A 27,306-nucleotide genomic window follows, 5' to 3' on the forward strand; every position below is an offset into this window, starting at 1 on the left:
CATTGTGTCTGTCTGTTCCATTATCTCCACAGAAACAGACAAGGAACACAATATGAACAGCTGTATATTTGTATTAAAAAAAAAACACACTGTCGTTGAAAAACATTATTTCCAAGTTCAAGAAGCGGACGTTAACAAATAAAATGACAGCTTTTCAGTTTTTGTCGGTAGAAACAAATGTAAAATATAACGATACATCACCAATACATTCAAGATTTAAATGAATTCTTTGCTTAAAAAAAATAAAAAATAAAATAAAATAAAAATCTATGTTAACAAATGTAAATGATAAATGATTGTATTGAATTTCAGCATTCAAAGCATAAGCCTAATGGAAACAACATAATGTTTTCATTCTGGAAACATCTATGTCTGACAGGTTGACAATGTATGAGAGAGAGAGAGAGAGAGAGAGTGTGTGTGTGACCCAATAGGGCAATTAGGCTGTAGAATGCTGACAGCCAGAGTGTTAGCATTGAGCTTCCCTACAGTATGGATTCCCCTTCATTACAGGAAGTTGACAGGAAAGCTTTCTCTTCATACCGCTTTAAAGTCTCAATCTGTGATTCACTTTTCAGCCGAACGGCAGCCCCACCACTGTTTTTGCCCATAAAGCTGAGGGATGGGGCTAGAGAAATTAAACCACACCTAAATTCATAGATGGAGCTTTACGGTCTAACAGACCATCAGATCAACATGATATTCTTTAAAAAGCAATTGGTATACAACGACCATTGAACAGCTGCCTGTAACTATTGCAGGTTGCACCTTTAAATGAAGGATAAAGCCAACAATATGAACAGACAAAGACCCTGACCAGTGGAGGCTGCTGAGGGGAAGACGGCTCATAATAATGGCCAGAACGGAGCAAATGGAATGGAAACCACGTGTTTGATGTATTTGATACCATTCCACCTATTCCGCTCCAGCCATTACCACAAGCCCATCCTCCCCAATAAAGGTGTCACCAACCTCCTGTGAATATTGAACGGTTATGTCTATGTTCAGACGGGTGATAAATGCTTTATTCCTTAACAGAAGGAACTGTGAAAGGCACAATTATGTTCTCTCCATTAAAGGTAAAAACATGCATTCTGAACATTCTTTCAGTCAGCATTCTAAACCTCAAGAACATTCTGAACATTCTTTCAGCCAACATTCTAAACCTCAAGAACATTCTGAACATTCTTTCAATCAGCATTCTAAACCTCAAGAACATTCTGAACATTCTTTCAATCAGCATTCTAAACCTCAAGAACATTCTGAACATTCTTTCAGTCAGCATTCTAAACCTCAAGAACATTCTGAACATTCTTTCAGCCAACATTCTAAACCTCAAGAACATTCTGAACATTCTTTCAATCAGCATTCTAAACCTCAAGAACATTCTGAACATTCTTTCAGTCAGCATTCTAAACCTCAAGAACATTCTGAACATTCTTTCAGTCAACATTCTAAACCTCAAGAACATTCTGAACATTCTTTCAGCCAACATTCTAAACCTCAAGAACATTCTGAACATTCTTTCAATCAGCATTCTAAACCTCAAGAACATTCTGAACATTCTTTCAGTCAGCATTCTAAACCTCAAGAACATTCTGAACATTCTTTCAGTCAACATTCTAAACCTCAAGAACATTCTGAACATTCTTTCAGCCAACATTCTAAACCTCAAGAACATTCTGAACATTCTTTCAATCAGCATTCTAAACCTCAAGAACATTCTGAACATTCTTTCAGTCAGCATTCTAAACCTCAAGAACATTCTGAACATTCTTTCAATCAGCATTCTAAACCTCAAGAACATTCTGAACATTCTTTCAGTCAGCATTCTAAACCTCAAGAACATTCTGAACATTCTTTCAGCCAACATTCTAAACCTCAAGAACATTCTGAACATTCTTTCAATCAGCATTCTAAACCTCAAGAACATTCTGAACATTCTTTCAGTCAGCATTCTAAACCTCAAGAACATTCTGAACATTCTTTCAGCCAACATTCTAAACCTCAAGAACATTCTGAACATTCTTTCAGTCAGCATTCTAAACCTCAAGAACATTCTGAACATTCTTTCAGTCAGCATTCTAAACCTCAAGAACATTCTGAACATTCTTTCAGTCAGCATTCTAAACCTCAAGAACATTCTGAACATTCTTTCAGTCAGCATTGTAAACCTCATCTTTGTTGAGGTAGTTTCTATCTGATTTTAATTTAATTATCACGATGACTTACTGTATGTGCAAAACCAGATTATATATATTTTTTAAATAACATATTTTGCATATACATGGTCATCGGCAAAAGATGATTTGTAACACAGTGTTCTAACAATGATAGAGTTGTGCTTAATGTTTTCCTAAAGCAGCCTGAAGTACAGACCTGTATTATATCACTGTTTCCAGGTGGCTATGATACCAAACTCATACCTGTCCAGCCCAGGCTGCCGAAAAAATCTATCTACTCCTACATTTATTGAAAATGAGATCGCCACCAAAAATCAAAACTCCAAATGCTTAGGGCTCTATTCAATCCGTATCGCGGAAATTAAGCATTACAGTGGGATTTCAATTTAAAGGCAATGTTAGCGGAGACTGCATTCACGGTAAACACTGCCGACGACGGCTCAATAGTAAAAAATGACCTTAGAATTGATATCTGTACCGCTCCACTGATTCAGATGGACTAGAGCCTATAGGGATCTTTTTGAACATGAGTTGATCCCAGAACAGCAACTGATTGGATATTACTGTGCGGGTTCTTTTGGAGTCTGCTTGCTGGTGCGCCCATGTCCTCTGATGATTGAGTTTGACTTACTCTCAATTTTCTTGTGTGCTGCTTTGTCCAGTGCCCACAGTATAGTCATTTACCAGACGCTTTTATCCAAAGTGACTCAAAGAACTGTCAACATTGACAGTGACAAACAGGTAACTGCCAAAATAAAGGAAACACCAAGATATAGTGTCTTAAAAGGGCGTTGGGGCACCACGAGCCAGAACAGCTTCAATTCACCTTGACATAGATTCTATAAATGCCTGAATCTCTATTGGAGGGATGCGACACCATTCTTCCACAAGAATGTTAAATTTGGTGTTTGTTTTTTTGATGGTGGTTGTAAAATGCTAATCTCAGGCACCTGCTCCAGAATCTCCCAGAAGTGTTCAATTGGTTTGAGATCTGATGACTGAGATGGCCATGGGCATATGGTTTACACCGTTTTCATGCTCATCAAACCATACAGGGACCACTCGTTCCCTGTGGATAGGGAGCATTGTCATCCTATCAGGATAGAAATGCTTCACCATAGGTTGAAGGTGATCACTCAGAATGGCTGTGTATTTATTGGAGTTTACCTTGCCCTCTAAGGGGGTTCAGTGAACATAAACCATGGCAGGAAAACGCACCTCGCACCATAACAGAGCCGCCAGAACCCTCATTTACTCAAGTGTTTCCATTATTTTGGCAGTTACCTGTATACGTGGCCGATCGATCCAATGTGGGAAATCGAACCCACGCCCCCCCCCCCCCCCCCCCCCCGACCCTGATGTTGACCGCATCATGCTCTAACTCTTACTCACTGAGCCAGGTGTAGACGCACAGGATCATCTTATACTCCAAACAGCTTGTTAGGAATCTAAAAACTGGGCGTAAAAGGTCATGTCTGAACTGCCCCATTGGAAGCACCATTAGAATCCGTTACAGTCTGTTGAGTTCTAGTGTTGCCTTCCGAGGTTCCGGATGTTCCGTAGGCCTCAGCAGAGACACAGGCTACCGGTGTTTCCCCCTTCCTCTTCGACATGCCCTCTATCAAACTTCTGCTGTTGTGGACCCTACCAGGGGACGATGGGGACAGGGATGGGGAGGGGGCAGCGGTGCTGGGGGTGACCTTGATGTTGTTTTGAAAAATAAAGTTACACACTTTAAATTTAGGCTTACACTCTTATCTAGAACCTTAAAAGTTTCTTCTGCTGTCCCCATGGGGGGGGGACCTTTTGAAGAAGCCTTTTGGGTTCCACGTAGAACCCTTTTCACAGAGGGTTCTACGTGTAACTTAAAAAGTATTCTATCTGGAACCAAAAAGGGTTCATCAAAGGGTTCTCGCATGGGGAACCATTTAAAAAAAAAAAATAGAATGGAGAGCGCAGAACTGATGTTTTGGCACTACACTACATATATATATATATTTTGTTATTAGTTTATTTGACAGACCTTCATGTTCTTCCCTGAGGTTATGAGCTCTCCGTAACCCTCCTGGTGGGAGAAGGCGTAGGCTGAGCGCCGGGAGCTCGTCCTCCGAACACGTCTCAGGTTTTGCTCCTTAGGACCCTGCTTTCTGCTGGCCTGCTGCAGGCACCGCACCTGAGAAAGGAGGACAACAACACAGAGTACAGTTATTGTGGATAGTCAGATTAATATAATAGTTTGTTTTAAAACGTTTACATGCTTTGCAAGAAGAACTATTTCCCTAATAATCCTGTTGACGTGGACACATCTGAAATCAGGCTACCTGATGGCACCTCCTGATAAATGCAGAAAATCACAAATGAAAATAAATGCTTTTACCACAGCGACCATTTTATAGTAGTGACATTTTTTCGCGAAGCCTATTTGATTCTGAGTTCGGACATACAACGTTTGTATGTGAAAAACGAATTATAAGATGCATACTTCCAGTTTTTCCCGAACTCACTTCAATCGAGTATTAAAGAGGGAGGTTGAGTTGACAGGTTCTGGTCCATGTTCAGATCAAATACACCGCTGGGACGCTGATTAAGCGAGCCGACGTTTTAATCGGCGCATTCTTACTTTGAATATGACCTAACACCGATCAATATAAGCAGAATAGGGTGCATGACTAATGCCATACTCGGCCTTCTGTGAAAGTGAGGAAAGGGGGGAAACTTAGTCAGTTGTACAACTGAATACATTCTATTGAAATGTGTCGTCCACATTTAACCCAACTCCTCTGAATCAGAGAGGTGCGGAGGAGGGTTGCCTTAATCGACATCCACTTCGTCGGCGCCCGGGGAACAGTGGGTTAACCGCCTTGTTCAGGGCCCGGGGAACAGTGGGTTAACCGCCTTGTTCAGGGCCCGGGGAACAGTGGGTTAACTGCCTTGCTCAGGGCCCGGGGAACAGTGGGTTAACCGCCTTGCTCAGGGGGCAGAACGACAGATTTTTTTTACCTTGTCAGCTCGGGGATTCGATCTGGCAACCTTTCGGTTACTGGCCCTACACTCTCTGTTGGATCGGAGGGTGAGGGCTAGGGCCATTCCCTCCAGAAATGTCCAGGAACTTGCAGGTGTCTTGGTGGAAGAGTGGGGTAACATCTCACAGCAAGAACTTGCAAATCTGACGCAGTCCATGAGGAGGAGATGCACTGCAGTACTTAATGCAGCTGGTGGCCACACCAGATACTGACTGTTACTTTTGATTTTGACCCCCCCTTTGTTCAGGGACACATTATTCCATTTCTGTTAGTCACATGTCTGTGGAACTTGTTCAGTTTATGTCTCAGTTGTTGAATCTTGTTATGTTTATACAACTATTTACACACATTGACAGTGAGAGGACGTTTCTTTTTTTGCTGAGTTTACTTATGTAATTGTGATATTTCTGTTTTTCATTTTCAATAAATTAACTAAAACGTGTTTTTTTTTAAACATGTTTTTACTTTGTCAGTATGGGGTATTGAGTGTAGATGGGTGAGAAAAAAAATATGTAATCCATTTTGAATTCAGGTTGTAACACGATATGGAATAAGTCAAGAGGTATGAATACTTTCTGAAGGTATTGTATGTCTCATAGAAATTGAGAAGAAGAAGAACTACTTCAGTGATTTTGGTGTCTTCTCTTTTCATTGGTTTAGTGTGATGTTTCCCCTGTTCCTAGTGGTTACGGCATCTGTCAATCAAGTTCCCTTTACCTTGTCTGTCAGAGTGGGGTAAAGGTCTGTCTTCAGAAAGCGGACTGCCAACCCTGGCATGACACACGCCACGGTGGTCAGCATTATAACCAGCCACACACTCTTCTGAGTCAGGCAGTTACGGGCTGTGCCTGAAAAACCACAACAAAAATACCCTCTGACTCAAAACAATGCTCTGCATATTGGTACAATTTCATCTATCATTATCGTACTCAAGATTTAAAACTGGATTACACTAGGTTTACACTAGGTTAATATTTTACACTAGGTTACTGAATTACACTAGGTTACTGTAAAGCACTGATGTGAAAACTGCTTTATAAATACATGTGACTGATTGATTGACTTACCAATGAAAGGAAAATGGCTGGGGAGTATGCTGAAGAGGCCGTCACTGTGCATAGCGAATAGAATCGCAAAGTAGACAGCCAGGCTACCCCACACAAATACGTGATTCACAGTTGTCCAATAGTAGGTGTCCAGGCCAATCTGTAACCGAACAAAACAACTACATGGTCATATCACATATCAGTAAACAGTGACATGGTCATATCACATATCAGTAAACAGTGACATGGTCATATCACATATCAGTAAACAGTGACATGGTCATATCACATATCAGTAAACAGTGATATGGTCATATCAGTAAACAGTGACATGGTCATATCACATATCAGTAAACAGTGATATGGTCATATCAGTAAACAGTGATATGGTCATTTCACATATCAGTAAACAGTGACATGGTCATATCACATATCAGTAAACAGTGACATGGTCATATCACATATCAGTAAACAGTGACATGGTCATATCACATATCAGTAAACAGTGACATGGTCATATCACATATCAGTAAACAGTGACATGGTCATATCACATATCAGTAAACAGTGATATGGTCATATCACATATCAGTAAACAGTGACATGGTCATATCACATATCAGTAAACAGTGACATGGTCATATCACATATCAGTAAACAGTGACATGGTCATATCACATATCAGTAAACAGTGATATGGTCATATCACATATCAGTAAACAGTGATATGGTCATATCACATATCAGTAAACAGTGATATGGTCATTTCACATATCAGTAAACAGTGATATGGTCATTTCACATATCAGTAAACAGTGACATGGTCATATCACATATCAGTAAACAGTGATATGGTCATATCACATATCAGTAAACAGTGATATGGTCATATCACATATCAGTAAACAGTAATATGGTCATATCACATATCAGTAAACAGTAATATGGTCATATCACATATCAGTAAACAGTGATATGGTCATATCACATATCAGTAAACAGTGATATGGTCATATCACATATCAGTAAACAGTGATATGGTCATATCACATATCAGTAAACAGTGATATGGTCATATCACATATCAGTAAACAGTAATATGGTCATATCACATATCAGTAAACAGTGATATGGTCATATCACATATCAGTAAACAGTAATATGGTCATATCACATATCAGTAAACAGTGATATGGTCATATCACATATCAGTAAACAGTGATATGGTCATATCACATATCAGTAAACAGTGACATGGTCATATCACATATCAGTAAACAGTGACATGGTCATATCACATATCAGTAAACAGTGACATGGTCATATCACATATCAGTAAACAGCGATATGGTCATATCACATATCAGTAAACAGCGATATGGTCATATCACATATCAGTAAACAGCGATATGGTCATATCACATATCAGTAAACAGTGACATGGTCATATCACATATCAGTAAACAGTGACATGGTCATATCAGTAAACAGTGACATGGTCATATCACATATCAGTAAACAGTGATATGGTCATATCACATATCAGTAAACAGCGATATGGTCATATCACATATCAGTAAACAGCGATATGGTCATATCACATATCAGTAAACAGTGACATGGTCATATCTTGCACTGTCTTGTACTGTCATTTTATTTTTTGTAATTTGAAATAGATTTCTAAGTCTTTTTGTAAATGATTGGACAGCCCAATATATAGTTAAGTTAGTTAGTTAGTTTATAATGCATGGTTTGAGAATAACCATTCACCTGGCCATCTCCCACTAACAGAGCCTGGAGGCATTTCCTTATTTTTCTTCGGATTAATCATTTATATCTTTGCCATAGCAACCAAGGCATGAGGTATCAAAACAAAAAACTAACACAAACCCAGGAAGAAACAAGAAACCTACCGTACTCACCTGAACACCTAACATACTGTAGATGTGAACTGGATACAGCCCAGAACATTTAAATAAAACCATGCCTACAGACATAACAGGCTTTTATTTGTATTTATTATGGATTCCCATTAGTTCCTGCCAAGGCAGCAGCTACTCTTCCTGGGGTTTATTATGGATCCCCATTAGTTCCTGCCAAGGCAGCAGCTACTCTTCCTGGGGTTTATTATGGATCCCTATTAGTTCCTGCCAAGGCAGCAGCTACTCTTCCTGGGGTTTATTATGGATCCCCATTAGTTCCTGCCAGCAGCTACTCTAAGCATGCTATACATTTGAAAAACATTACAATACATTCACAACAGATTTCACAACATTAAGTGTGTGACCTCAGGCCACTACTCTACTACCACATATCTATAACACAAAATCCATGTGTACATGTGTGTTTAGTGCATATCAAATAAAATAATGTTAAAATAATAATGTACATTTTAATAAAATTTATTTTATTAGTCACATGTGCTGAATACAACAGGTGATGTGCTTACTTACAATCCCCTAACCAACAATGCAAAAGGAACAATTAAAAGGAACTAGGAAGTAATTAAAGAGCAGCAGTAAAATAGCAATAGCAAGACTATATATAGGGGGTACCGGTACAGAGTCAATGTGGAGGCTATATACAGGGGGTACCGGTACAGAGTCAATGTGGAGGCTATATACAGGGGGTACCGGTACAGAGTCAATGTGGAGGCTATATACAGGGGGTACCGGTACAGAGTCAATGTGGAGGCTATATACAGGCGGTACTGGTACAGAGTCAATGTGGAGGCTATATACAGGGGGTACCGGTACAGAGTCAATGTGGAGGCTATATACAGGGGGTACCCGTACAGAGTCAATGTGGAGGCTATATATAGGGGGTACCGGTACAGAGTCAATGTGGAGGGTATATACAGGGGGTACCGGTACAGAGTCAATGTGGAGGCTATATACAGGGGATACCGGTACAGAGTCAATGTGGAGGCTATATACAGGGGGTACCGGTACAGAGTCAATGTGGAGGCTATATACAGGGGGTACCGGTACAGAGTCAATGTGCGGGGGTACTGGTTAGTCGAGGTAATTGAGGTAATATGTACATGTTGGTAGAGTTATTAAAGTGCCTATGCATAGATAATAACAGAGAGTAGCAGCAGCGTAAAAGGGGGGGGGGGCAATGCAAATTGTCTGGGTAGCCATTTGATTAGATGTTCAGAAGTCTTATAGCTTGGGGGTAGAAGCTGTTTTAGAAGCCTCTTGGAACTAGACTTGGCGCGTCGGTACTGCTTGCCGTGTGGTAGCAGAGAGAAATGTTATTGTGTGTGTGTATGCATGTGTCTATGTGTGTGTCTCTTCAGAGTCCCCGTTGTTCCATAAGGTGTATATTTATCTGTTTTTTTACATCTAATGTTACTGCTGCATCAGTTACTTGATGTGGAATAGAGTTCCATGTAGTCATGGCTCTATGTAGTACTGTGTGCCTCTCATAGTCTGTTCTGGGCTTGGGGACTGTGAAGAGACCTCTGGTGGCATGTCTTGTGGGGTATGCATGGGTGTCTTAGCTGTGTGCCAGCAGTTTAAACAGACAGCTCGGTGCATTCAACATGTCAATACCTCTCACAAATACAAGTAGTGATGAAGTCAATCTCTCCCCCACTTTGAGCCAGGAGAGATTGACATGCATATTATTAATGTTAGCTCTCTGTGTACATCCAAGGGCCAGCCGTGCTGACCTGTTCTGAGCCAATTGGCAACTGACCACACAACTGAACAGTAGTCCAGGTGTGACAAAACTAGGGCCTGTAGGACCTGCCTTGTTGACAGTGTTGTTAAGAATGCAGAGCAAGGGCCTCCCGGGTGGCGCAGTGGTCTAGGGCACTGCATCGCAGTGCTAACTGCGCCACCAGAGTCTCTGGGTTCGCCCCCAGGCTCTGTCGCAGCCGGCCGCGACCGGGAGGTCCGTGGGGCGACGCACAATTGGGCTAGCGTCGTCCGGGTTAGGGAGGGTTTGGCCGGTAGGGATTTCCTTGTCTCATCGCGCTCCAGCGACTCCTGTGGCGGGCTGGGCGCAGTGCGCGCTAACCAAGGGGGTCAGGTGCACGGTGTTTCCTCCGACACATTGGTGCGGCTGGCTTCCGGGTTGGAGGCTCGCTGTGTTAAAGAAGCAGTGCGGCTTGGTTGGGTTGTGCCTCGGAGGACGCATGGCTTTCGACCTTCGTCTCTCCCGAGCCCGTACGGGAGTTGTAGCGATGAGACAAGATAGTATTTACTAGCGATTGGATACCACGAAAATTGGGGAGAAAAGGGGATAAAAAAAAAAAATTTAAAGAATGCAGAGCAGCGGTTTGTTATGGACAGACTTCTCCTCATCTTAGCTACTGTTGTATCAATATGTTTTGAGTATGACAGTTTACTCCAAGCAGTTTAGTCTCCTCAACTTGCTCAATTTCCACATTATTCATTACAAGATTTAGTTGAGGTTTAGGGTTTAGTGAGTGATTTGTCCCAAATACAATGCTTTTAGTTTTTGAAATATTTAGGACTAACTTATTCCTTGCCACCCACTCTGAAACTAACTGCAGCTCTTTAACCTGTTTGGGCTAGGGTGCAGCATTTTCACGTTCGGATGAAAAGCGTGCCCAGAGTAAACTTCCTGCTTCTCAGGCCCAGATACTAATATATGCATATTATTAGTAGTATTGGATGGAAAACACTCTGAAGTTTCTAAAACTGTTTGAATGATGTCTGTGAGTATAACAGAACTCATATGGCAGGCAAAAACCTGAGAAAAATCCAACGAGAAAGTGGGAAATCTGAGGTTTGTAATGTTTCAACTCCTTGCCTATCGAATATACAGTGTCTGTGGGGTCATATTGCACTTCCCAAGGCTTCCACTAGATGTCAACAGTCTTTAGAACCTTGTTTGAGGCTTCTACTGTGAAGTGGGGGCAAATGAGAGCTGATTGAGTAACAGGTCTGCCAGAGTGGCATGAGTTGATCACGCGCTCTCACGTGAGAGCGACCTGCAATTCTAAAGACAAAGGAATTCTTCGGTTGGAACATTATTGAAGATTTATGTTAAAAACATCCTAAAGATTGATTCTATACATCGTTTGACATGTTTCTACGGACTGTAACGGAACTTTTTGACTTTTCGTCTGGACCTAGTGATCGCGCGTCATTAATTTGGATTTGTGAACTCAAGGCGCGAACAACAAGGAGGTATTTGGACATAAATGGACTTTATCGAACTAAACAAACATTTATTGTGGATCTTGGATTCCTGGGAGTGCATTCTGATGAAGATCATCAAAGGTAAGTGAATATTTATAAGGCTATTTCTGACTTCTGTTGACTCCGCAACATGACGGGTATCTGTTTGGCTTCTTTTGGTCTCTGAGCGCACTTTCCTGCAGGCTTAAATTGAAGATATGGCAAATAGGAGAGGCAATATCGTCCGCTATTATCCTCAGTAATTTTCCATCCACGTGTCAGACCCCTGTGTCATTGTTAATAGACAACAATAATTTTTGTTCACCTCTTTCACACTGACTTTACGGAATTCAAAATTACAATGCTTGTCTTTCATAATTTGGTCAGATATACTTGGATGTGTAGTGTCCGCGTTTGTTGCTGGCATGTCATGCCTAAGTTTGCTAATCTTGTCATCTGACTATGTTTCTTACCTGAACGCTCACCACTATGACCAAGGATGTTGATATGATGACGGCGAAAGCCTGCTGGTCTGAGATGTGTGATCCGTCGTCCCTGACGACGAGGCAGAAGGCTCCGTAGGGGATGAAGAAGAGGAGGAAGGAGGTGCCCATCCCCTGCAGCGTACACAGGAAGAACTGTCTCTTATTGAACAGGAGATTGAGCTGTCCTGGACGGTACAGGCTAGGGTAGCGGTGGCTGTTGGCTTCGTTCACATCCTGGGGATGAAAAGAGTTGTTGTGATGAGAGGTGTGTGTGTGTGTGTACGCCGGACTACATTGTCTGGTTTCCCCGGATACAGATTTAGCTTAAGTCCTGGACTAATAAGCACTTTAATGGACTTTCTCCATTGGGTAGGTTTTTTAGTTCAGAACTAGGCTTAACCTGTGTCCTGGTCAGTTTACCGACTCTAAATGATATTGAGTTAGAGTTGGGTGAGGATACGGGAAGTAATTAAGGTTTAGGTGGGGTAGAGGTAGTTTGAGGTTTAGAGTCCCTAATGATATTTTGTTAGAACACAGGCAAAAGGGGATCTAAAAAACATTACATATTCACCTGTATGACTTGGCAGAATCTTGAAAAGAAAAAAAAACGAAAGTAAGTAAGTAAAGGAAAGTGAAAGATGGCTCGGCGGGTTGCCATTGTATGTAGTTTCTACCAGTTCTTACCTGATCGAAAAGCCCCATGGCCAGAACTGGCAGGGATGTGTAGACTATATTGAAGAGTGTGATAAACCACTGGTCATAAACCGTCTAAGAACAGAAGGAATAAAGTGAAGAAAAACATTTATACAAAATGTTTACAAATATAAAATGTTGATGTACTATAATGGTGCATTGTTCTTTGCCCCAATGCAATAGCATTTGTATCTGATTATTGTTTTTCATTTTCAAGAGACTTTGGACAAAGACAACTACCGCAAGTACATTTTGTTCCTACGTTTTCCCAAAATATATATATACATATTTTTGTCACTTTTAATTACCTGAGCTGAGAAACCACAGAAGAAGCCGAACCAGAAGTGCACCAGGGTGAAGGCAAAGTTCTTGTAGAAGAAGTAGAACAGGAAGTTGCACATGCGGAAATAGGACCAGCGGCCGTGGACCAGCAGGAGACGCTGCAGATAGCGGAACTGGGCAAAGGAGTAGTCAGAGGCTAGCACAGCCTGCATGCCCTCCTGACCTGATATACCTACACCTATATGAGCCGCTGGACAGAGAGAGAGAGAGAGACCCTACATGAAATGATAAAATATACAGACAACAAATTCCAATTGACTATACTTAAACTCTTTAACATCATCCTCAGCTCTGGCAATTTCCCCAATATTTGGAACCAAGGACTGAGCACCCCAATCCACAAAAGTGGAGACAAATTTGACCCCAATAACTACCGTGGGATATGCGTCAACAGCAACCTTGGGGAAATCCTCTGCATTATCATTAACAGAAGAATTGTACATTTACTCAGTGAAAACAATGTACTGAGCAAATGTCACATTGGCTTTTTACAAAACTATCGTACGACAGACCACGTATGCACCCTGCACACCCTAATTGACAAACAAACAAATCAGAACAAAGGCAAAGTCTTCTAATGCTTTGCTGACTTCAAAAAAGCTTTTCACTCAATTTGGCACGAGGGTCTGCTATGCAAATTGATGGAAAGTGGTGTTGGTGGAAAAACATACGATATTATAAAATACATGTACAAAAACAACAAAAATTGGCAAAAAACATACACATTTCTTTCCACAGGGCTGTGGGGTGAGACAGGGATGCAGCTTAAGCCCCACCCTCTTCAACATATATATAAACGAATTGGCGCGGGCACTAAAACAGTCTGCAGCACCCGGCCTCACCCTACTAGAATCTGAAGTCAGATATCTATTGTTTGCTGATGATCTGGTGCTTCTTGTCCCCAACAAAGGAGGACCTACAGCAGCACCAGATCTTCTGGACAGATTCTCTCAGACAGTAAATCTCAGTAAGACAAAAATAATGGAGTTCAAAAAAAGATCCAGTCGCCAGGACCACAAATACAAATTCCATCTAGACACCGTTGCCCTAGAGCACACAAAAAACTATACATACCTTGGCCTAAACATCAGCGCCACAGGTAACTTCCACAAAGCTGTGAACGATCTGAGAGACAAGGTAAGAAGTGCCTTCTTCTATGCCATCAAAAGGAACATAAAAGTTGACATACCAATTTGGATCTGGCTAAAAATACTTGAATTAGTTATAGAACCCATTGCCCTTTATGGTTGTGAGGTCTGGGGTCTGCTCACCATCCAAGAATTCACCAAACGGGACAAACACCGAATTGAGACTGCATGCAGAATTCAGCAAAAATATCCTACGTGTACAAAGTAAAACACCAAATAATGCATGCAGAGCGGAATTAGGCCGAAACCCGCTAATTATCAAAATCCAGAAAAGAGCTGTTAAATTCTACAACCACCTAAAAGGAAGTGATTCCCAAGCCTTCCATAACAAATGAACCTGGCTTCTCCTAAGCAAGCTGGTCCTGGGGCTGGTCCATATTGAATGCTATTTGGCCCTAAACAGAGAGTACACAGTGGCAGAATACCTGACCACTGTGACTGACCCAAAATTAAGGAAAACTTTGACTATGTACAGACTCAGTGAGCATAGACTTGCTATTGAGAAAGGTGGCCATAGGCAGACCTGGCTCTCAAGAGAAGACAGGCTATGTGCACACTGCCCACAAAATGAGGTGGAAACTGAGCTGCACTTCCTAACCTCCTGCCAAAATTATGACCATATTAGAGACACATATTTCTATCAGATTACACAGACCCACAAAGAATTCGAAAAAACAAATCCAATTTTGATAAACTCACATATCTATTGGGTGAAATAGCACAGTGTAACATCACAGCAGTAAGATTTGTGGCCTGTTGCCACAAGAAAAGGGCAACCAGTGAAGAACGAACACCATTGTAAATACAACCCATATCTATGTTTATTTATTTTCCCTTTGTACTTTAACTATTTGCATATCGCTACAACACTGTACATAGACATAAAATTATATATGAAATGTCTCTATTATTTTACTATTCACTTTTGATTGTTTTTTAAACTTTTGTTTATCCATTTTACTTGCTTTGGCAATGTAAACATAGGTTTCCCATGACAATAAAGCAGCTTGAATTTAGAGAGAGATAGAGAGATACGACACTGCCCCTTTAATTAAGACATACACCTTTTAACTGACTGGCTTTTCAAAGACAGCTTGAAATGTAGCCAACACGTTTTGTTCTCTTATAGGAAGCAGAAACTCCCCATTGCTGACCTATATTTATCTATAACTGGGCTAATAACTCGCTAACTAGCAAAGAATACCAACAATTGTGTGCGCTCTTGAACTGATCTGAAAAGCGCATTCCCTCGAGGGTGATTGAAAGACTGCTCTTGGTCTACCCCGTCAAAAGAATTATACTCTGTTGCGCTCTGGCTCTGCCTACAACAAAATCACAGACAAAATCACGACTTGTTTTGGATTGTTGCATTGAAAAGGGGCCTGATATAATGTTGATTCAATCACAGAAAAAACTTTATCTATATAGTGCGAACTCAGTGAAGTTGAATCTCTTGCGTCTCATGGTATTTCATTTCGCAGCGGTCATGGAAGAGGTGCGCTGCCGAGCAGGCGCGCAGTTTACACGTAAAACATTTGATTTATTTTTTTTACTGTTGAGAGTTACAATAGTAGTTAATAGGCTATGTGTTTGTCGATGGACTGAGATGAATGAAGCTACAGTAACCAATGTGATAACGGCTGGGGACATTTTGGCTTGTTTTTAAATGTTCTCCAAGTAGCATTTGAGTTTTTAAATTGTATAGAAATGCAGAAAATCAATTTCAACTTCCTTAAAATGGATTGGATGGTGGGAAAGACCCCCAAATCCCCATCCCCATGAATTATTGACAAATTAAAAAAATCTGATTTTACGTATCCATTTAAACCACTGTAAATCAACTTCACAACTTTTTTAGGGCCATCAAAGACATTACCACGATGAACCGTGTTAAGTTTGGTATCGATCTCTTAAAACATAAGAAAACTATTACCAATTCACGTTTTTCACTGTGTAACGCTAATGCTTAAAATAATCATATAAAATCTTCTCAGATTCACTCCAAATTTGGTCTTCAGACTTAAAAATCTGATTCACATCACATTGAATTTGTATTGATATCTCAAATAACAAGGAAACTATTAGCAACTCATTATTTGCATATTGAACCCTACTGCTCAAAATCCTCTTTTCCTCATGAAACATACATCAGGATTCAACCAGATTTTGATCGAACATGATTGAACATAAAGGAAGATCGCATGCACTCTATCATGTAGGAACTTTGTTTTCCAACTGATCTTGTGTCCTTCCTTGACATCCTGTGAACCCCGTTCATTGCTGCTCATATCTGCTGCTGACTGAGCAACACCGCGAGCTGAATATAACGTGATCCTATATGTATTACTTTTGATCATGCTGACGTCATTGGCGCCGTCTCCTATGGCCAGAGTCACAGCCGTCTTGTTCGTCTTGACCAGCTCCACCACCTGGGCCTTCTGCATGGGAGTCACCCTACAGCAGATCACTGTCTTACACAGACAGGCTGTCTCCAGAAGGACCTGCTCCAGCTCAGGCTCCAGGGCATGGGCCTACAAGGGGGTTAATAGGAGAGGAGATAAAGAGATACATTTATTATATTGTATATTGTCAATTTTATTGTCAATTTTGGTTAGAATGGAAATGATCTTGTGTCTTTTCTCTACAACACCGTCAGAGACACAGACACATTAGGCCTATTAAAAACCCACCATTATCACCACCCTGCAATGTTAACCAGTTCTGTGGTGTTTAACATCCCAGCCCTCTTGCAGAGCAGAGCCAGGATGTGGCAAACAGTGTGGGCTCAGTGTGTGTACCGAATACAAGAGTGTGAGACAAGTCAGGTCTAGGAGCAAAGCAGTAGATGATCTGTCTGCTGATGAAAAGTCCAGAAGCCAGTTGTAAATGAATTGCCCAGCATTGGAACATTAAAGCTTTTACAAATCTGAATCTGAGTCACAGCTCTAGGACTACGAGCAGTAATGATGTAATAATGTGAGGTTCTGTCTGCTGATGAGAATCCTGGGTAACCAACAACTCCCCTTTGCAATGGCAGTCTGTCTGTCTGTCTGCTGATGAGAACCCTGGGTAACCAACAACTCCCCTTTGCAATGGCAGTCTGTCTGTCTGTCTGCTGATGAGAACCCTGGGCAACCAACAACTCCCCCCTGCAAGGGCAGTGTGTCTGTCTGTCTGTCAGTTGTCTTAATGACCGCCTCTCTCACAGAGCTGGGAGACTCCCTAATCAACAGCAGTCTGCTCGTTAAAGACTAAGCAGACTCGGCAGACGCCACAGGAACAGAGATATTAAACGGTCCATATCAGATAGACACAAGCCCATACACACATTCAACGTCAGGTAAAGGGACACTAAACAGTTTATAACAGATAGAAAGATAGCACCCATGAACACACAACCCACATTCAACAGGGATGAAAATATAGTCCAGGCATCTGGTTTGGCAAGCCATTTCATTATATGTAGAGAAACAAAGGAAGGAACCTCCTTACCAGACTGTGTCCATTGAGGATTAAGGCATACTCTGCTATGATCGTTTCTTCAAATACAGAATCGTCTGAGAACTCATCTGTCTTCTCCACATCTACAGTACTGCTGACTCTTCCCGGTCCCAGGATGTGCTCCTTAGCACTCCTACAGACAAGAGTGAGGGGGAGGGGGGGGGGGTGACATAAACAGATGTCATTGTGACACATTTGCTTATTATGACTGTGAGATGCGACTGTCTCTCTTAGCTACCATATGATGAAAGCACTAACTGTAGTCTCTCTGGATAAGAGAGTCTGCTAAATGACAAAAAATGTCAATTTAATGTCCACATATAGAAATAGAAGAACACTACAATGAATGTTCACGATCTTCTCTTTTCCTCTCACTTAGATACAATTTTAAAAACCGATTGGGCCAACGGGGCTGTCTGGCTGGCTGGCTGGCATGGTGATAGCTTCCCTTTGGGATCAATTGTTGGGAGAATAACAAGTTCTTAATCCAACTAAAGTAGAAGGAGGAAACACAATTCCCTGGGGGACCTTGTCATGTGACCAAGTCAGCCAGCCAGTCAGCCAGCCAGCCAGCCAGTCAGCCAGCAAGCCAGCCAGTCAGCCAGCCAGCCAGCGCTCACTTTGACTCTCAAAGAAAAAGCTGCTGAGGAGAGCAGGTTCATCTTTTAAACATGCAGGTCAATCAATCAAATGTATTTTATTTTTTATATAAAAGCCCTTTTTTCCCCTCCCCCCATCATCATCAGTTGTCACAAAGTGCTTTACAGAAACGCAGCCAGAAACCCCAGAAAGCCTGCAACAACAGACACAGATGATTCAGGTCTAGTCATGACTGAGAGTCTGTTTCATGAACCTGAGGCCTAACCTGAGTTGCTGCTGCACCTCTAAGACAGAATGTCCTGATATGATAAACACTTCGTTCATATCGTCTCTCAGCATGTTGCAGGAGTAGCCGATGTTCATCGCTGTCTCTGCAAACCACAAAAATATGTCACGTTACCTCTAATTTTATTGTACAGTATTGTCAACGTATCATTGACACTGAATAAAAAATATATTACTCTGAAATGCCTTTCCTTGCAAGCCCTTTCCCAACAATGCAGTAATCTATATCAGTAGTACTCTAAAGTAAAGTCTTTGTAGAGGGGTCCATCTCTTCATTGGTGCTTACCTAACTTATCCCCAGTGAGAACCCAGATCTTGATGTTGGCCAGGGTCAAACAGGCGATTGTTTCAGGAACCCCCTCTTGCAGTTTGTCTTCTACTGCTGTGGCTCCTAGGAGCTTGAGAGGGGAGAACAAAACAACCAGGAGAAGCCCTGAGAACATACCCACAAACCCCAGCGGTTTGAAGAACGGGTCAGCCATGGTGCAGCGTCCCTGGAGCAGTTGAAGGGTGCCTTGATCAAGGGCATAACGACAGGGCATCTAGGACACTGTTGCCTCTGGTCAGGCTAAAGGTCAGTCTTACATCTAGGATACTGTTGCCTCTGGTCAGGCTAAAGGTCAGTCTTACATCTAGGATACTGTTGCCTCTGGCCAGACTAAAGGTCAGTCTTACATCTAGGATACTGTTGCCTCTGGCCAGACTAAAGGTCAGTCTTACATCTAGGATACTGTTGCCTCTGGTCAGGCTAAAGGTCAGTCTTACATCTAGGATACTGTTGCCTCTGGCCAGACTAAAGGTCAGTCTAAAGGTCAGGCTAAAGGTCATTCTTACATCTACCCTCTATCTCCTCATAGAGAGCAGCCAGGACGTCCTCTCTCTGTTCTATATAGGACAGTCTATATATCAGTCTATATATCAGTCTATAAATCAGTCTATAAATCAGTTTATAGGTCAGTCTATAAATCAGTCTATATATCAGTTTATAGGACAGTCTATATATCAGTCTATATATCAGTCTATATATCAGTTTATAGGTCAGTCTATACATCAGTCTATAGATCAGTCTATATATCAGTCTATATATCAGTTTATAGGTCAGTCTATACATCAGTCTATAGGTCAGTCTATATATCAGTCTATATATCAGTTTATAGGTCAGTATATAAATCAGTCTATAGGTCAGTCTATAGGTCAGTCTATATATCAGTCTATATATCAGTTTATAGGTCAGTCTATATATCAGTATATAGGTCAGTCTATAGGCCAGTCTATATATCAGTCTATATATCAGTCTATAGGACAGTCTATATATCAGTTTATAGGTCAGTCTATATATCAGTCTATATATCAGTCTATAGGACAGTCTATAGGCCAGTCTATAGGTCAGTATATAAATCAGTCTATAGGACAGTTTATAGGTCAGTCTATATATCAGTCTATAGGTCAGTCTATATATCAGTCTATAGGTCAGTCTATATATCAGTTTATAGGTCAGTCTATATATCAGTCTATATATCAGTCTATAGGACAGTCTATAGGACAGTCTATAGGACAGTCTATAGGACAGTCTATAGGCCAGTCTATACGACAGTCTATATATCAGTCTATATATCAGTCTATAGGACAGTCTATAGGACAGTCTATATATCAGTTTATAGGACAGTCTATAGGACAGTCTATAAGTCAGTCTATATATCAGTCTATAGATCAGTACAGGTAAGTCTATAGATCAGTCTATATATCAGTCTATAGGACAGTCTATAGGACAGTCTATATATCAGTTTATAGGACAGTCTATAGGACAGTCTATAAGTCAGTCTATATATCAGTCTATAGATCAGTACAGGTAAGTCTATAGATCAGTCTATATATCAGTCTATAGGTCAGTCTCTTACCATCAGGCCTGTCTCTATTTCCTCATAGAGATCAGCCAGTCCCTCCTCTCTGTTCTCTATCACAGTGCTGGCATACAGAAGCCTCTTCATCCATTCCTCTAATACATTCTCATCTAGGTCTTTGTAGGCCAGGGCCAGTGTTCGCAAGCCTTCACCAGCAAACTCCTGCAAAACAAACATGATTCAGATTATAGTACAATAATTCAAGGATTTTGTATTGAGATTAAGCAAATTAGGACTATTTTATAAATGCATTTAGTTATGTACGTTATTATGCTGCTAGGTTGTTGAATCTGATCGGAGAAATGTCATTTTATTTATTTAACCTTTATTTAATTAGGCAAGTCAGATAAGAACAAATTCTTATTTACAATGACAGCCTACCCTGGGCCAAACCCGGACGACGCTGGGGCCAATTGTGCGCAACCCTATTGGACTCCCAATCACAGCCGGATGTGATACAGCCTGGATTTGAACCAGGTCCTGCACTGAGATGCAGTATCGTAGAGCACTGCGCCATTCGGGACCAGATGCTTTAGTATTAGCTATATTAAATCGTTTATAATAATAATAATAATAATAACAGTATTATTATAACAGTATTATTATGATTAATATATAAATATATATATTTATATACAGTATGTTATATATTATTTTCTCTCATGTTGATGCTTCATGCAATATGTTGTGTGGGCTTGTTGTGAGTGACTGTGAGGCTGCTTGCTGTGAGTGACTGAGGCTGCTTGTTGTGAGTGACTGTGAGGCTGCTTGTTGTGAGTGACTGTGAGGCTGCTTGCTGTGAGTGACTGTGAGGCTGCTTGCTGTGAGTGACTATGAGGCTGCTTGTTGTGAGTGACTGTGAAGCTGCTTGTTGTGAGTGACTGTGAGGCTGCTTGCTGTGAGTGACTGTGAGGCTGCTTGCTGTGAGTGACTGTGAGGCTGCTTGTTGTGAGTGACTGTGAGGCTGCTTGTTGTGAGTGACTGTGAGGCTGCTTGTTGTGAGTGACTGTGAGGCTGCTTGTTGTGAGTGACTGTGAGGCTGCTTGTTGTGAGTGACTGTGAGGCTGCTTGTTGTGAGTGACTGTGAGGCTGCTTGTTGTGAGTGACTGTGAGGCTGCTTGTTGTGAGTGACTGTGAGGCTGCTTGTTGTGAGTGACTGTGAGGCTGCTTGTTGTGAGTGACTGTGAGGCTGCTTGTTGTGAGTGACTGTGAGGCTGCTTGCTGTGAGTGACTGTGAGGCTGCTTGCTGTGAGTGACTGTGAGGCTGCTTGTTGTGAGTGACTGTGAAGCTGCTTGCTGTGAGTGACTGTGAGGCTGTTGCATGTAGTATAAAGACCTACGTATAGATGCTCTGAGGTAGTGTTCATGAGAACTTGGTTGGACGGGTCCAGTCTGTCGAAGATGATGGTGTCAGCTCCTTTACAGTACAGCTTGATGTGGCCCGCTGGGTTCCTCACTGGAAGACAGTAGAAACGGAAGCAGACAAATACCTGAGTCATTACACCTTCAAGAGACCTTTGAAGGTATTTTGTAAGTGACCAATGAGTCAGTGAATTCAAACCTATTGATCAAAGACCTCATTGACAGTGAATACCTAATGATGTCAAGATTCCGGACATGAACAGAACACCATGCAGTCTAAAGCTTGAAACAGTTGATACTAACACTGCTATGTGTTTGTTTAAAGAATATTCAAGAATATGAAGTCATCATCGACTGTATTGTATCTTATACTTCCAACTTTACGATAACTTCATGTTTTGCTTTGCTACACAACACATATTGGAGACAGCAAAACAAGATCTTTGCTTTTTAAAAGTGAAGACCTAACCAATGACACTCATTCTCTTGCGCACGTTGTTGAAGTCGAGGATGGCCAGGAGCTGGTAGTTGACGGCTGTCCCCATCTCGTACAGCGTGACGGTCTCAGGGGTTCTGGAACGAAACACAAAGCCAAAGTTCCGTGCGGCCGTGACCAGGGCTCCCTCGTCAGGCGACTGGGCCATGTACACCAGATCCCCTACGTGGAGGAGAGAAGAAGAAGAAGAGGAAGAGGAGGAAGAGGAAGAAGAAGAATATGTTTGAGGAAGAAGAAGAAGAATGAAGAAGAAGAAGTGGAAGAGGAACAATAGGACAAGAGGAACAAGAGGAAGAAGAAGAAGAGGAAGAAGAAGAGGAACAAGAGGAACAAGAGGAAGAAGAAGAGGAAGAAGAAGAATATGTTTTTTGTTATCCACATGAGGAGTTGCAGGGAATTGTGAGTCAACATATAATTAATTGATCACTATTATCTAGACAGATTTCCCAGCAGACAAAACTGGTTGAATTGACGTCATTATAGCCAGCTTCGCCCGCTGGGTTACAAGACAAGACTCATGTCATATCCGTCAGACTTGTGTACAGCAGTCCACTTTATCTTCCCTCAGCTGCCTACTTTACCTTCACTCAGAAGTCTACTTTACCTTCACTCAGAAGTCTACTTTACCTTCACTCAGAAGTCTACTTTTCCTTCACTCAGAAATCTACTTTTCCTTCACTCAGAAGTCTACTTTTCCGTCACTTAGAAGTCTACTTTTCCTTCACTCAGAAGTCTACTTTACCATCACTCAGAAGTCTACTTTACCATCACTCAGAAGTCTACTTTACCTTCACTAAGAAGTCTACTTTACCTTCACTCAGAAGTCTACTTTACCTTCACTCAGAAGTCTACCTTCACTCAGAAGTCTACCTTCACTCAGAAGTCTACCTTCACTCAGAAGTCTACTTTCACTCAGCTGTCTACTTTACCTTCACTCAGAAGTCTACTTTACCTTCACTCAGAAGTCTACTTTTCCTTCCCTCAGAAGTCTACTTTACCGTCACTTAGAAGTCTACTTTTCCTTCCCTCAGAAGTTTATTTTACCTTCACTCAGAAGTCTACTTTACCGTCACTCAGAAGTCTACTTTACCGTCACTCAGAAGTCTACTTTACCGTCACTTAGAAGTCTACTTTACCTTCACTCAGAAGTCTACTTTACCTTCACTCAGAAGTCTACTTTACCTTCACTCAGAAGTCTACTTTACGTTCACTCAGAAGTCTACTTTACCTTCACTCAGAAGGCTACTTTACCTTCACTCAGAAGTCTACTTTACCTTCACTCAGAAGTATACTTTACCGTCACTCAGAAGTCTACTTTACCTTCATTCAGCTGCCTACTTTACTTTCACTCAGAAGTCTACCTTCACTCAGAAGTCTACTTTACCTTCACTCAGAAGTCTACTTTACCGTCACTCAGAAGTCTACTTTACCGTCACTCAGAAGTCTACTTTACCTTCATTCAGCTGCCTACTTTACTTTCACTTAGAAGTCTACTTTACCTTCATTCAGCTGCCTACTTTACCTTCACTCAGAAGTCTACCTTCACTCAGAAGTCTACCTTCACTCAGCTGTCTACTTTACCTTCACTCAGAAGTCTACTTTACCTTCACTCAGAAGTCTACTTTACCTTCACTCAGAAGTCTACTTTACCTTCACTCAGAAGTCTACCTTACCTTCACTCAGAAGTCTACCTTACCTTCACTCAGAAGTCTACCTTCACTCAGAAGTCTACCTTCACTCAGAAGTCTACCTTCACTCAGAAGTCTACCTTCACTCAGAAGTCTACCTTCACTCAGAAGTCTACCTTCACTCAGAAGTCTACTTTACCTTCACTCAGAAGTCTACCTTCACTCAGAAGTCTACCTTCACTCAGAAGTCTACCTTCACTCAGAAGTCTACCTTCACTCAGCTGTCTACTTTATCTTCACCCTAAGACATGACAGTGTAACTGTCAGGTTTTGGCCAGGACTGTTCAGGTTTTGGTCACTAGATGTCCCCATTTCACCTTTTTTGTACCTTTTGTTTTTCCTTGCTCTAATTATTGTTTGCACCTGTGTGTCGTTCCCTTGTTAGTATTTAAACCCTGTGTGTTCCTCAGTTCCTTGCTCAGTGTTTGTATGTTAGCACCCAGCCCCAGCCCAAGCCTTGTTCTGAACATATGATTCTCTTATTGGATTTTCCAGAGGTTCTCTGGTTTAGTTCTTGTGTATTTTTGAGTAGTCTTTTGGGGTTTGTTTTTCCCTGCTGTTTTTTCCACTTTGTGGAGTTTCTTTGTATTTTGGAGGATATCCATTTTGTGCTTCTTGGCTTTATGTTTGGACATTGTGGATTTAGATTCTTTGCCTGAAGATTTTGTTCTTTAATTAAACCACCATCTCTAGTACTGCTGTGTCTGCCTCATCTTCTGGGTTCTGACGATTATTAGTGACTGTTTCTCGCACCGGGTCCTGACAGTAACAGCGGTCCAGCAATCTGAAGAACACCAGTAGTGATGTTACTACTGGACACATGTCTGAAGTCTTTATACATTACATTAACAATATCTTTACGTTATCTATTCATTATCTATACATTATCTACACATTAGCTACATGTTATCTTTAGGTTATCAGCATAAAGAACTCTTGCACTGAGGTTACAGCTGTACAGTATCTATACATTACCTGTCCTTTCTATTATCTATACATGACCTTTCCTATAAATTATCTATACATTACTTGTTCTATTTATTATCTATACATTACCTGTCCGGCTTATTATCTATACATTACCTGTCCTATTTATTAACTATACATGACCTGTTCTATTTATTATCTATACATTACCTTTCCTATAATTTATCTATACATCACCTGTCCTATTTCTTACCTATACATGACCTGTCCTATTTATTATCTATACATTACCTGTTCTGCTTATTATCTATACATGACCTGTCCTATTTCTTACCTATACATGACCTGTCCTATTTATTATCTATACATTACCTGTTCTGCTTATTATCTATATATGACCTGTCCTATTTACTATCTATACATTACCTGTCCTATTTATTATCTATGCATTACCTGTCCTGCTTATTATCTATACATTAACTGTCATACTTATTATCTATACATTACTCGTAATATTTATTACCTATACATTACCCATACTATGTATTATCTATACATTACCTGTCCTATTTATTATCTATGCATTACCTGTCCTATTTATTATCTATACATGACCTGTCCTATTTCTTATCTATACAATACCTGTCCTATTTCTTATCTATACAATGCCTGTCCTATTTATTATCGATACATTACCTTCATTCTTCTCCTCAGGCATGACAGTATGACACAGAGCCAGCAGTCTGAAGAACTCCTGCACGGATGGCTCCTCCATCTTGATGGCCTCCACCAGGCTACTGTCGTGAAACTTAAACTTCCTGTCACTCAGAGGGTTGAAGGAGAAATCTACACAGGCCGTTCTCTGGAGGGAGATGGACCAGAACACAGGTACTAACTTATGGTTTAACTTCACTATTGTATTACTGCAATATATAAACTTGTACTGTCCATAGTGTAGTTATATCTGTGTTATCCAGTTCCTTATTCATACCTCTGTAATTTCCACTTTATGGCCGAATTCATCATAAACATCACCTGAAGGGAACACAAGAGAGAACACATAATCAGTCAATCAAATTGCAGAAGCACAGGGACAAGTAACAACTCCCTAGAATGAAGAAACCTTGAGAGGAACCACAGTACACAGGAAACCAAACGCAAAATGTGCATCGTACCGTAGCTCTTCCCGTTGATGGAGCATTTGTTGAAGACCATGATGTTCTGTGTGAGAGTTCCTGTCTTGTCTGAGAAGATAAACTCCACCTGTCAACAGGGACCAACGACAGATTGTTCGTATACTTGGCTGAAGCAACTTCATTAATCCGTTCATATATAACGTTCATCTAGAAATGTATACATTAAATAATGATTTAATTCCTCCATCCGTTCATTCACCCACCTGGCCCAGCTCCTCATTGAGCGTGGTGGTTCTGGCCTCAGCTGGAGTGTCCTTCTGGATGTAATACATCTTCCTGTCCCAGTTAATAAAGTAACTGTGGCCCAGACGAATAACCTCCACACTTAGACAGAGGAATACAAGGTAAGTTAAGCTAAGAGGTGAGTTAAGCTAAGAGGTAGTTAAGCTAAGAGGTGAGTTAAGCTAAGAGTTGAGTTAAGCTAAGAGGTAGTTAAGCTAAGAGGTAGTTAAGCTAAGAGGTAGTTAAGCTAAGAGGTAGTTAAGCTAAGAGGTAGTTAAGCTAAGAGGTAGTTAAGCTAAGAGGTGAGTTAAGCCAAGCGGTAGTTAAGCTAAGAGGTAGTTAAGCTAAGAGGTAGTTAAGCTAAGAGGTAGTTAAGCTAAGAGGTAAGTTAAGCTAAGAGGTAAGTTAAGCTAAGAGGTAAGTTAAGCTAAGAGGTAGTTAAGCTAAGAGGTAGTTAAGCTAAGAGCTGAGTTAGCTAAGAGGTAGTTAAGCTAAGAGGTAGTTAAGCTAAGAGGTGAGTTAAACTAAGAATTGAGTTAAGCTAAGAGGTGAGTTAAGCTAAGAGGTGAGTTAAGCTAAGAGGTGAGTTAAGCTAAGAGGTGAGTTAAGCTAAGAGGTGAGTTAAGCTAAGAGGTGAGTTAAGCTAAGAGGTAGTTAAGCTAAGAGGTAGTTAAGCTAAGAGGTAGTTAAGCTAAGAGGTAGTTAAGCTAAGAGGTAGTTAAGCTAAGAGGTAGTTAAGCTAAGAGGTAGTTAAGCTAAGAGCTGAGTTAAGATAAGAGGTAGTTACGTTAAGAGGTAGTTACGTTAAGAGGTAGTTACGTTAAGAGGTAGTTACGTTAAGAGGTAGTTACGTTAAGAGTTGAGTTAAATCGAACTCTGTTCAAGCTAGAATCTTTAGTTGAAACAATAACAAAGCGGCCACCCCACCTCTGTTTGGGTAAAAAGCTGACGGATCGGCCTGGACAAATGTAACCACTGTCAAATTCATACAACCATTATAGTTGAACCATGTTATGAGGCTCTACAGTGTTTGTTTACGTTGGCGTTGTTTA

The 27,306-nt window shown here is 41.0% G+C and overlaps 1 protein-coding gene across 2 annotated transcripts in view; it reads right to left on the bottom strand.

The window, feature by feature from the left end:
- Window positions 1-3,528: 3,528 nt before the first annotated feature.
- The window catches only part of atp8b4 (ATPase phospholipid transporting 8B4), a 54,163-nt gene continuing 30,385 nt past the window's right edge, over window positions 3,529-27,306 (bottom strand). For both annotated transcript variants that reach the window (XM_055933115.1, XM_055933116.1), the window contains 18 exons: window positions 26,236-26,356; window positions 26,012-26,099; window positions 25,828-25,871; window positions 25,533-25,698; window positions 22,195-22,383; window positions 21,704-21,819; window positions 20,361-20,525; window positions 18,749-18,860; window positions 18,443-18,548; window positions 17,569-17,710; window positions 16,424-16,607; window positions 12,895-13,118; window positions 12,578-12,661; window positions 11,882-12,127; window positions 6,274-6,412; window positions 5,924-6,054; window positions 4,207-4,356; window positions 3,529-3,883 (listed from right to left, as the gene is read on the bottom strand). In XM_055933115.1, coding sequence (XP_055789090.1) covers window positions 3,653-3,883; window positions 4,207-4,356; window positions 5,924-6,054; window positions 6,274-6,412; window positions 11,882-12,127; window positions 12,578-12,661; window positions 12,895-13,118; window positions 16,424-16,607; window positions 17,569-17,710; window positions 18,443-18,548; window positions 18,749-18,860; window positions 20,361-20,525; window positions 21,704-21,819; window positions 22,195-22,383; window positions 25,533-25,698; window positions 25,828-25,871; window positions 26,012-26,099; window positions 26,236-26,356 — 2,638 coding nt within the window. In that variant the 3' untranslated portion in view covers window positions 3,529-3,652. The remainder of the gene's footprint in view (window positions 3,884-4,206; window positions 4,357-5,923; window positions 6,055-6,273; window positions 6,413-11,881; window positions 12,128-12,577; window positions 12,662-12,894; window positions 13,119-16,423; window positions 16,608-17,568; window positions 17,711-18,442; window positions 18,549-18,748; window positions 18,861-20,360; window positions 20,526-21,703; window positions 21,820-22,194; window positions 22,384-25,532; window positions 25,699-25,827; window positions 25,872-26,011; window positions 26,100-26,235; window positions 26,357-27,306) is intronic.

The sequence above is a fragment of the Salvelinus fontinalis genome, chromosome 9 (genome assembly GCF_029448725.1).
Source record: "Salvelinus fontinalis isolate EN_2023a chromosome 9, ASM2944872v1, whole genome shotgun sequence".
Lineage (NCBI taxonomy): Eukaryota > Metazoa > Chordata > Actinopteri > Salmoniformes > Salmonidae > Salvelinus > Salvelinus fontinalis.